We start from the raw sequence: 12460 nt of genomic DNA, 5'->3' as shown, positions 1-12460 counted from the left end.
GATGAATGACTGAGACATTCTGCTGTGAGTTGAAGTTGTTGCTAAGAGAATGGGATAGTTTCAATGGATGTTCCCGTGTATACATAGATATAGTCATTCATTTCTCCACAGAAGGGCAGGATACTTGGACATTACTTTCCATCAGAATTGATCAATCTGCGTCACAAAAAATGTTTTCAGCCCCTTGTTCTTGGGAGCAGCTCTCGGTTGGAGTGTTGAGCTGGTTACCACCTTGCCTACGTATTTCTCATTTTCAGTACCATTCCTCTTGGTCAGCAAATTTATGGGTCATCACCCTCCTTGCACTATGAACAGGATTCTATCTAGAAATGATGGTAAGTATTCTCACTTCACAACTATGATTATACTTTCATTTGTTTTCTTCTGTTTCTCGGACACATGGCATAGAGTTATTGTGAAATGAGCCATTGGGTATAGGACTCCAGTCTTAGTCAGCTACAGACGTAGAACATCACAGATAGCCGAGAAAACTATTGTCTTAGATCCTTACTCATCCAAAAAGCTACTAAAATTAGATCAGATCCACAGAATACCTCCATAAATGGACTGAACTGTAACTACCGGAGTACAGAACACAATTTCCATTCACAAAGTAGCCCAAATTAGGTGTCCAAGATAAGAATGAACAAGGCTTCATTCACTTTTTATTTCCACTCATCTCACCACATTCTTGCCTGTCCTGGATAGTTAATCAGGTGTTGACTTCTGCAATACTCTTACATTCATGTTTTTACAGCCTCGTGACCAAGCTAGTTGATTAGCAACCTGGGATACCCTCTGAACATTGAATAGAATTGTAACTCCAATAGATTGCTGTGATGTTGAGTGGCAAACTGGCCATGGTCATTACATAGTCTTCTGACTTTTCTGGTGTGACGACAAGGTTCCCAATTCCTAGAATGATGTTGAGCCTCAGTGGTGTATTTTAACCAGGGTTCACAGTGTAATTCTGTCTTGGGAAGATAGAAACTACTTTGCACGGCTGACAAAGAGTATCAGTTTCAAATCAATATCACTTTCTGAAGGTCGGGCAACTGGTATTCAGCTTCCGGTTACACATAGGATCTTTGGGTACATTAGGGTAATCTTGCAAGACTTCTTTGCCAGTGTGGAGCCTTAATGGACGGGAGTGCAGGTCGGAGATAGGGCAACACTATAGGCTAATTGTACAATCTGTGCTCCCATCCAGCAAGGTTCGCATCAGGAGCGAAGCCGCACAAAATGACACCACTCTTGGTAAAAAAAAATGTTTGGCAACTGGAAGGTTCTCACATTAAATGTTCCCAGTTCATGAACTTAACAATTGCTAATTCTAAACAATGCATTGGTGGAGTAATTTCAAACAGAATGCGGATTGAATAATAAACTGAACCAATATTTAATCAGTACCAAGGCTACTACTTAAGCGACATCTCTTTGAAATTCTCTTCAAATCAGTTGATTCGTAGAACAATTCCAGTTCTTGATTTAATCGCTCAGTACCGCATACAGCAGAAAGTTTGGTGAGGTTTGGGCTTCCTCTAATGGTCAAGACTTTCATGGTTCAGTTACAAATCCTAATTCGGGTTTTTTATGTTGATGCTCGCTGTTGATCTCCAACTACACATATCTTGGCCTATGGCAAAATCTGGTTGTTGCCCACTTTATCCACACAGTTCTCATTGTGAACATCACGGTATCATGTAGTAAGATGTATCTGCTGAACTACAGGAACCCCACATGGGGAAAACATCCTACAAATCATTAATATCCATTTAATTCAACTTTATGTTGAAGGTAAGTTATGACTTATTTTCATTCCAGGTTTAAAACTTTCTGCCATTATTTTCAAGCAGCAGTTTTCTCTAAGCAGGAACTTGCTACTAATCCTTAGGACATCAGCCCGGTCAAAACTCCTCTTCCTTTTCTACACTGAGTCACAGACTATCCAAAGACCAAGGCATCAATATGATGAAAGAATGAATTCATCATACCATAGAAGTAAGAGACATCTTGGCTAGCTACAGCAATAATGGGTCAATTTGTTCCAGCAGGGTCCTGGATGATTTCGCTGCAAACAGTTAATGGTGTTATTCAAAATCCAGAGTCTACCCCAGGTCTGTAAGTTACACCAATAACTTAAATAAGTTCATTACTGGGGCTGGCTATATATTGAAGCTTATAAGGGCAATATGGCTGGATAGTTTTGAAATATTTTCTACATTTTAACGTATATATACAGACACACTTCATATGTTCTTTGGACAGTACTTTTCTCTTCTTATACACATGTAACTTGTCCCCTTCCAGGGTCAGGAGTTTTATTTGTCTAAATGCTGAAAGCTGGAAAGCAATGCTTCTGGCTTGTCTGTAATTAAAGGTTGTCTTTTTGACTTGCACCCTTTAACTGTATGTCCTTCCTGCCCACAGAGGTGACATATACAGGACATTTCACAGTTCAGTGATCTTGTATTTTTGCTATCCATTCTTTCTTTGAACTTAGTATCACTTCTGTAACATTTAGATACAGTAGATGGTGTTGGATTTCCTCCAGGATTCACCATAAACTGCAATTTCTCCATTCTCTGTAGTCTCTCCATTTGATCCTTCTGGTGCAAAGCAAGTTGCTTCACTAATGTGGTAAGCTCTAGCAGAGCAGGGTCTTGTACAGAACTTGTCTGTGCTCCCACATACTCAGAAGCATCTCCTAAGCTTCGGCTGCTCTGCATTGACACAGACTGGGCCTGGTTGTGCACTTTGACTGGCTTTCTGGACAGGCTAGAGGACACCTTATGTTCACACGGTTGTTGCTTCTGCTTAGTTTGCTGTCCCTTGAAGTTTATCAACTTTGGTTTCACTGATGGAAGCTTCTGATGAATATCTTGGTCGAGTGCAACATTCATCAACTGTGGCTTAATTTTGAAATCCTTGTGCGTAGAAGAACTCCGTTTACTGGATCTTGCTTTAAAAGTTCTTAATACTGCCCCCAGAGCATAGGTGGTTTTCATTTCATTCGACTGCTGGAAGTTTTGAAATAAACCAATTGCAGGGTCCAGTGAAAGTTGACAGCTTCCATATTCTGCTCTGAGTTTCTCAAAAACTCTCTCAGGACACTGGTCCTTTAGTGGCAAATTAAGGACAAGCAGTTTTGCTCTTCCCTTAAGGCGGTGCACCACAGTTGCAAACTGGAGCGTGGCAGGCATTTCACTAACATCCAGTAATTGCTGCATATCCTTTATCCAGTCTTCCACATCAATTCTACACTCTGGACCTCCACTGAAGTCAGGCACACTCACTAATTGGTGGGATGTAGTCATGGAATGATGCAGAGCCAATGGTAAGGGTGTGGATTGAGATCTGGGCACATGACGGGAATGGGCAGGAGAAGTGGATTGGCTGTCCATTATTGGTGGCATCCAATGGACTTCAGTTAAGTGACTGCTTGCCTCCATCGGTTCAGCAAGCTTCTTTTTCTAAGGAATAGATATGAGCAACAGCATTCAACTGTATGACCATGGGCATCTGACAATGGTTTTTTGGGGGTTTCCAAGCTATGTTAACTTGATAATGCTGCCTCAAGCAATTGCAAAACACTACAGCTGGTTTCACTAAAAAGCAATTCAGTAGATGTAAGTTTGCTCTGCTCTACCCTATCTTCAGCTAGATAGGGCACAGCATCTACCATACCTTTGCAGAACTTCTGTCTCTTAGCCAACAAAGTACTGCCCATTATTCGGTTAGATACACACACACACACACACGTGTATATTTTTGTATTTATGGACAATACTAAATTAGTTGAAAGACAGTGTTTTTTCTTTATTATACACCAGGGCTAAGGAGCAGTCACTTTGTAGGATATGATTTTATTACCCATTTCTTGAACGACGTTTTTTTTGTGTAACAGAAGTTAATGGATAATAAATCACATACTTTATGTACTCACTCGCAGGTCTGAAAGCTTTTATCACTTTTTACTATACATAGCCCAAAGGTATAATAAAACAAATAATGATTTCAATTTTCACACTATTCCGTGCTAAAATGTTGCCCATCAGGTTTACAGGCACAGCCTTGGGCAACACAGATCTAAAACTTTAGTCAGATCTAAAACACTAAGCGAGTCTCAAAAGCAATGGTTATAGGCATGGATGCACAGGCACAAATAAATGTAATATTGTACAACATACTCTACTTCTGCTCCTATTTTACAATCCTCAACTGGCTTATCCCTTTAACACACAGCTGCTTAGTTGTCCCCCTCTAAAAAAAAAATGTTCCTTCCTTTTCAGATCCAAGCCATAAGTGCAGATTTCTTCAATTTACTGAGTCCATTTCTGAGACAGAAATATGGAATGTAATGTCACTCTTAAAATTCCTAATCGTCTGCCCAAACTGATGTTGCTTTAAATTTATTTTTCACAAGCTTCCAATGATTGTCTTTAAGAGGCAACAACAACGATCATCTATATTTTAGGATTCCAGTGTAACCGTTCCTAACTTTAAAATACACAACAAATGTAAGTATCTCTTGCCACAGTTCAGCTGAGAGGAAGAGATAACAGAGAGGGACTGACAGCTTAGCTTATTTATTCTTTTTAAAACCTCATCTTCAATTCTTACAAAAAGGGCTAATCGAATATTAAACAGTTCTGAGCACTTCAAAATATTCATGCAAAGTAGTCACATTTACCAGTAAGCAGCAGCTGCGGAATTTACAAACACAAACCATGCCTGCAATGCAAACGTCTATTTAATATATATTAGAAATCTACATCTGTGCACACTTCCTACACTTCCAACACGAGCAGGAGGGTATAACTACAGTGTGACAAGTTTGCATAGGCAGTTTCCATGTGATTTATAATGGAAATATAAAGGTAAGGACAGAATGTGTGATTTTAAAACGGGAATCAAACTACATACGCACATCGTGATCCAATTATCCCCCACCCTCTAACCCCATTTCACCTGAAGATTAAACTTGTTCTTGACTCCCCATGTACAACACCACAGGAGTTTAACTAGCCTAACTAAAAATATTTTGTTTCACCATTTGGAAGACCATTTCTAAACCATCATTTTATTTTTAATAAAAAGCGTTATAAGATTTGCTGTAACTTGTGCAGGTTGAAGTGAGAGTAATACTTTCCACATCTTTTACACTTCATTGCTGTGTTCAGTTTCCTTATACATTTTTTGATTGTGGCCAAGTGTGCCTTACAGTAACTCAGTATCATAGAAGCTGCAGTCCAGAAGTAGACCATTTGGCCCATCATGCCCATGCCAGCGCTAACTCTTGAACTGGAGCTGTCTACTCCATGTTGGCACCATTTGTTTGGTTTGCATGTATAATGCATCACGGGATACATGGCATGCATTTGTGGTCAGAAGTATTTTGTTTCGACTGGTCCAAATAGGATCACATTGTAGACAGGTGTTTTCTGTAACCACATGCAGCAGGCTTACCAAGGACATCACTGAATCATCCAAGTGAGAAACACAATTTTATGAAGGCATACATCAATCAAAAACTGCAGTATTCACAGCTCACCTATGCAACCAGCAACCACTGCCCGCTGAGATCAAATGGGGTTTCAAATAACGTGAGACTTCACCAGAAAACCAGCAAAGACAGCCTAAAATACCGGAATCTCCAGGGTGTTAATGAGCTGAAATGTTGGCCTAACAGCCCCTACGTCAGGATAAAATGAGCTTCTACTGAACTTAGCGATGCTTAAGACCGTCAAAACAAACCATTGTCCAAAATCTGGTTGCATCTTGTGCCATATATGAAGGCTTTCTAGTTAGTGAGAGACTAGTACAAGGCAACAGTTAACAAAGATCAGACATCAAAACACTCTGGACCACAAATCAATGCACAATGATTTTTCCAAAAAACAAAATTAAATACAATGCAGAGAAACCTTAAAAATAAACTCAACTGCTGCACATTTACCACAAAAAAAAACTTGGTACTGTACCTAATCCTCTGGTTTCTTTCTGTGTACAAATGCTTTAACACCTTCCCCCACAGTTTATAAAAATATATCTTCATATAAAGGTACTCCACACAATGAAACTTAATTGAATTAGTTGGGACCCTGCTGCAATCTGGGAGTATACTTCACTGTACTTGAAAAATACCTCACAGCTTTTGTTTTTAAAACGGACTCTATTCCAAAGCTATTTCAACCAGAATAATACTTGTCAATACACTAGGTAATAAACTTTCCTTTTAAAAAAAAATCCTCGATGGATTCTGACATGCTGCTTTGTTAACCACACGGTCAGAAGCCATGCAAGTGCCCTTTCTCGAACACATGGTGTCTAATCAGTCTACAGCTGACCTATGCCATTTGTTGCAGTACGTACATGGTGAACATTAGGCGTGCTGACGCTCCTCTTCATGTGCCTTCCTTTTGACGAAAGTGCTTCTTTTACTGTGACTGCCTAAGACAAGATGAAGAAAAACTAAATCAACAGATGTCCAATGAAGAATACTTCCAACATGCCCACTAACAGTCTGGTTTTAATGTAATAATTCATAAATGGCAAAGCAGCTGCAGTACAATAACAAACCCACAGATCACTAGTCCTAAAATGGTCAGGTGCTGAGAACATTCTGCATCACACATCCACGAGCACATCACCCGCACACACACCTCCCCCACGCGCACATGCACCCCCACCCCTCCCCCAACACGCGCGCGCACACACTCCCATCTGAAACAAGCATTCAAGGGAACAGTACACAGACACTATGAACATAAGAAATAGGAGCAGGAGTGGGCTATACGGCCCCTCGAGCCTGCTCCACCATTCAACAAGATCGTGGTTGATCTTTGACCTCAACTCCACTTTCCCGCCGGATCCCCATATCCCTTGATTCCCTAGAGTCCAAAAATCTATCTATCGCAGTCTTGAATATACTCAACGACTTAAGCATCCACAGCCCTCAGGGGTAGGGAATTCCAAAGATTCACAACCCTCTGCGTGAAGAAATTCCTCCTCATCTCAGTCCTAAATTGCCCACCCCTTATCCTGAGACTATGCCCCCTAGTTCTAGACTCTCCAGCCAAGGGAAACATCCTCTCAGCATCTACTGTCAAGCCTTCTTAGAATCTTATATGTTTCAATGAGATCAGCTCTCATTCTTCTAAACTCAGAGAGAGTATAGGCCCATTCTACTCTATCTTTTCTGAGCTCCAACCCTCTTGTAATAAAGACCAACATACCACTTACCTTCCTAATTGATTGCTGTACCTGTGTGTTAACTTTCTGTGTTTTGTGTACAAGGACACCCAAATCCCTCAGACACTCTCTGAACACCAACATTTAATAGTTTCTCACCATTTAAAAAATATTCTGTTTTTCTATTCTTCCTACCAAAGTGAATAACCTCACATTTCCTCACATTTTACTCCATCTGCCACCTTCTTGCCCACTCACTTAACCTGTCTATATCTCTTTGCAGACTCTTTGTGTCCTCCTCACGGCTTACAGTGTAATGTATCCAGTGCAATGTATCCAAGTTTGCTGATGATACAAAGGTAGGTGGGAAAGTAAGCTGTGAGGAGGACACAAAGAGTCTGCAAAGGGATATAGACAGGTTAAGTGAGTGGGCAAGAAGGTGGTAGATGGAGTATAATGTGGGGAATTGTGAGGTTATTCACTTTGGTAGGAAGAGTAGAAAAACAGAATATTTTTTAAATGGTGAGAAACTATTAAATGTTGGTGTTCAAAGAGATCTGGGTGTCCTTGTAAAAGAAACACAAAGTTAGTATGCAGGTACAGCAAGCAATTAGGAAGGCAAATGGCATGTTGGCCTTTATTGAAAGGAGGTTGGAGTACATGAGTAAGGAAGGCTTGCTACAATTGTACAGGGCTTTGGTGAGACCACATCTGGAGTACTGTGCACAGTTTTGGTCTCCTTATCTAATGAAGGATATACTTGCCTTGGAGGCAGTGCAACAAAAGTTTAGTAGGTTGATTCCTGGGTTGAGACGGTTGTCCTATGAGGAAAGATTAAGTAGAATGGGCCTGTACTCTCTGGAGTTTAGAAGAATGAAAGGTGATCTCATTGAAACATACAAGATTCTAAGGGGGCTTGACAGGGTAGATGTTGAGAGATTGTTTTCCCTGGCTGGAGAGTCTAGAACTAGGGGGCATAGTCTCAGGTCATTTAAGACTGAGATGAGGAGGAATTTCTTCACTCAGAGGGTTGTGAATCTTTGGAATTCTCTACACCAGAAGGCTGTGGATGTTCAGTCATTGAATATATTCAAGGTGAGATAGATAGACTTTTGGACTCTAGGGGAATCAAGGAATATTGGAGTTGAGGCCAAAGATCAGCCATGATCTTGCTGTATGGCGGAGCAGGCTCGAGGGGCCATATTGCCTACTCCTGCTCCTATTTCTTTTGTTCTTATGTTCTTATTCCCACCTAGCTTTGATTCATCAGCAATCTTGGATACATTAAACTTGGTCCCTTCATCTAAGTCATTAATATAGATTGTAAATAGCTGGCTGATGTTTCAGCTTATCAACTTACCAAGGTAACATCAATCATTTACCATGTTATATATTGTATACACTGGCTGACTACCTTACAATACATACATAAATATTTTTTCGATGATAAGCCATCACCTTTCATGTACATTTTCCTCTGAATGAAACAATTATAGTCATTTTTAAAATGACATTCAAGGTTATTTCTAGTTATTTTGGAGGTCTGAAAGGCGTGGAGAAACTGACTGAAAATTGTGCACAATATACAGAGCCACATTTAGACTTCATGAGCGTCACTTCGGTACCTCTGGTACAGAGTAGCTCAAATCTGAACAGCGTACAGACTCTTAAAACCACAAGTGGTGGGGGAGCTCCTGGGTGTTTTGCTTCAGATTCCCAGAGATTAAGTTTTTGCAGTTATTTTAAGTACAGACTCTGACCTGTCTGAGTCGTTCCAAGCTCAGGATATTTTCGACTTCTAGCACTCCTCTCGTGTACTTCTCAATGTAAGTTTCTCCGTCACCTGAACCATCATTTTCACCCTTTGCTGCCATAAGTGCCAAGGTCTCTCGATCCTCTGCCTCTTCCGAGGCCTGCATGGGAGAAGGGTAATGTCAATATTATGGACAACTATAATCCAGTGGAATCATGGTCTATGTGAAGTGTCAGCTATCGTACATCCACAGCAAGGACTGAAAATTTTAAGTTGAAATTAACTCTATCCGTTGCATTTTTGCTTCTAAAAATATCCATTGAAAAGTTTTAGATTGAAGTTTAACCAAGTAAGTTGAATTAATATTTAAAAGTTCCCTCTAGCTAAAATTTTAATCACGGTGTAGGCCTGGAACTGATCAAGTCCTTGACTCCTCGACTAAATTAATGAGCAAGCCAAGACCAAGTCGTGAGCTGCTGAGGCCTACACGATTAGAAAAATTGTTAATATTTCTTTGAGAAATATAATGGGAGGCCAACCAGTGTTTTAAAATTCTATCACTTTTCAAATCTTGACAGAGCAACAATCGGCAATCAAATCACAGCTACACTTTCCTCCAGTGTGTTTATAAACAGTCACCACCAGAGGGCAGCCACAGTCCTGCAAATCTTTTAGAAGTAAAAATTAATTTGGGGTCTCTCACTTTAATAATTACTCTGAATTTTTTTTTTAAATGATCAGACGTTCGTTTGGAAAACATATTTTTCTTCCAGATTTTCTCCTCTTCTGAAGGTGGAGACTCACACTGAGGTATTGCCCTTCCAGTGCCCGTCACGTTCTAGCACCTTATTCAAACAGCCATCATTTATGTATAACGTTGAGTGTCGGCAACCTGTTCAACAACAGGTGACATCACACGCAAGCCAGATCCCGTTTCCGCCACGTGTATGTGTACACACGCACACACTTTGCAGCAGGACAGTGATCAGGAGTGGGAACCTTGGCTGATTCTCCCCCCACCCCCATCCCCCCTCCTTGCTTTGCTAATTGTAACATCCCTATTTCTACCCTGACTCAGTACTGATTGGGAATCGGAATGGGACCTTTTGGTCTGAATGGCTCAGCTATTCACTGCCTTTTCCAACTGAGCCATAGGGGAAGGTCCTGGCTATCTATTTTTATTAGAATCTATACCAAAGGAAAAAAAACCCAAAACTTTTCGAATTAAAACCACGTATCAATTGGAGTCAGGTGGTTTGTCTGAGCTGCATCAGTGGATGAGTACATAGCTGTGCAGAGAATAGAGGCTCTCAGTGAGTTATAGCCTTACACTTTACACATGTCAGCTATTCAGTAAGAAAGCATAACAGGAAAGATAATAACTTCCAAAAACAACTCAATTAGTTTCTTAAACCTCAGCACTTTGCTAATTGGAGAACAATTTTTCACTTAGTTTACTGTAGACTTATAATTTATACACTATAGCAAAAAGACAGGCGTATAACAATAATGGGTAATGTGAAAAATCCGAGAACTTGGATCTCTAATGTCAAAGGCTTCATGGAGGGAAGTGGAGCATTACTGCAGTCTTTTGAAATGTTATACCTATTAGCACATTAACGTCTTACGTGCTAGACTTTTGATCTGAAAATCAGTATCAACTGCAATGTGTTATAATGCATTAAAGTGCAAACTTTTTTTTACATCGATATACGAAGCCAGATTTTAGCATGTGAACCCAAGACACTATTAACTCACCAGAGCCCCTTTGCTGGTCCAGAATCAGTATGTACAAGGAAGCTTGTCTAGAGAAATACTTTAGACTAAACTTTCTGCCAATAAAACACCTGAGTGTGTAATTTTGGGTGAATTTTAAGCTCATCGAGGGAAGGAATGGGCAGCATTGAGTAAAACACTTCTTCACTTTAGTCACCCAGCATTAGCATCAATGACTTCCAGATGAGGTTCCGCATGGCTTGGATATAGAATAAATCTTCTTGAACTGCCTTAATAATGCTGAATCTCAGAAGTGCAGTTCCTACAGCACCTATGAGACTCCCTCTCATCTCCCTCTCCACCCCATTTCACACACATCCTTACCTCCTCATTGAACTTACCAATTTAGTGCTGTCCTCTCCTGTAAACTGTAGGCAATTATGTGCTAGGGATTCACATGGGTGAGTCTGCCTAAACTTAATTCAAACAGGACCCTTAAACCCAGTGGACAAGAAGTAGATCTTCAGTTTGGTGGCATTCAAAGGCAGGTCCAGGAAAGAAAAGCATAATATTTTAACCCATCACACTTCCAAGATTCCACATCTTCAGTATTCCTTACTCATTACAATTACTCTCCCCTAATAGGTGTTTTTTGTTCATCAACTCAGTCACAGTTCTCCCAGAGAATTGTATATGGATTTACCTTGGGTATGTTGGATACTATTTCATAGGTAACACCACAGGAATGAAGAATATGTTTGTAGGACATTCTTCGTTTCAGGCTCTGTGTAAAACTCTGTAAAATAATTTGTCAGAGAAGTATTTTGAATTAATCATTTAATTAATCAACAAATCATTTGCCTTTTCAGTAACAAAAATTTAACTGGCAGTGTAAAAATACAAAAAATTATAGCTTTTATTAACCTATTTAACCTTCACACTGCTGGCTTCTCTTGGAGAATTTCATGTTTGCCTGATGCATTTTTTTTGAAACTATCATCCATTTTTGTTACAAATGCCAGTTCACTTTGTTAAAAATACTTGTATTAAAAAATAGATTGGGTTCATCCAAAGAACTGGACCAGCCAAGTCACCACAGTGGTGACAAAAGCAGAGTAGAGGCTATGATGAGTGGCTCACCTCTTCACCCCTCAAAACCTCTCCACCATCAACAAGCTCAAATCAAGAGTGTGGTGGAATAGTCACCACTCACCTGGAAGCGTGCAGCTGCAGCAATATTCAAGAAGCTCGACATCATCCAGATCAGAGCAGTTTTCTGGATCGGTGTTCCTGCCACTGGACTCAGTATCCACTATTGGTGCACTGTGGCTGCACCATGTACGATCTACACAGATCTTACACTGCAGCAACTCACCAAGGTTACTTCAACAACACCTCCCTCCCCTGCAACCTCTACCACAGAGGAAGACAACATCACCTCCAAGATACACACCATCCTGACTTGGGACATATGTCATCTTTCTTTCATGGTCACTGGGTCAACATCCTGGAATTACCTACCTAACACTATTGTGGGCGCACCATCACTACAAGAGCTGCAGTGGTGCAAGGAGAAGGTCCACCATTACCTCCCAGGGCAAACTAGGGATGGGTAATAAATGTGGCCTTGCCAACAATACCCACATCCTGACAACAAATATTTTTTAAGAATTCACATAACGTGAGCTTCAGTGCAAAGTGGTTTCGGCTTTGCACTGACACTAAGCTTGTGAACAGCGCACCAGATAAGAATACGACCTCCAGGGAATCTCATTCCTCTCCACTCTGGTGTCAAAC

General features: G+C 40.4%; 1 protein-coding gene across 4 annotated transcripts in view; it reads right to left on the bottom strand.

The window, feature by feature from the left end:
* kif13a (kinesin family member 13A) overlaps positions 1 to 12460 on the bottom strand; it is a 268194-nt gene that overhangs the window by 21930 nt on the left and 233804 nt on the right. For all 4 annotated transcript variants that reach the window (XM_068001653.1, XM_068001655.1, XM_068001654.1 and 1 more), the window contains 3 exons: positions 11367 to 11459; positions 8955 to 9107; positions 6376 to 6453 (listed from right to left, as the gene is read on the bottom strand). In XM_068001653.1, the coding sequence (XP_067857754.1) occupies positions 6376 to 6453; positions 8955 to 9107; positions 11367 to 11459 (324 nt within the window). The remainder of the gene's footprint in view (positions 1 to 6375; positions 6454 to 8954; positions 9108 to 11366; positions 11460 to 12460) is intronic.

This window comes from Heptranchias perlo, chromosome 2 (assembly GCF_035084215.1).
Source record: "Heptranchias perlo isolate sHepPer1 chromosome 2, sHepPer1.hap1, whole genome shotgun sequence".
NCBI classification, from domain to species: domain Eukaryota; kingdom Metazoa; phylum Chordata; class Chondrichthyes; order Hexanchiformes; family Hexanchidae; genus Heptranchias; species Heptranchias perlo.
Note: the sequence above shows the minus strand (reverse complement) of the source record. Positions and strands in the feature narration are given on the sequence as shown.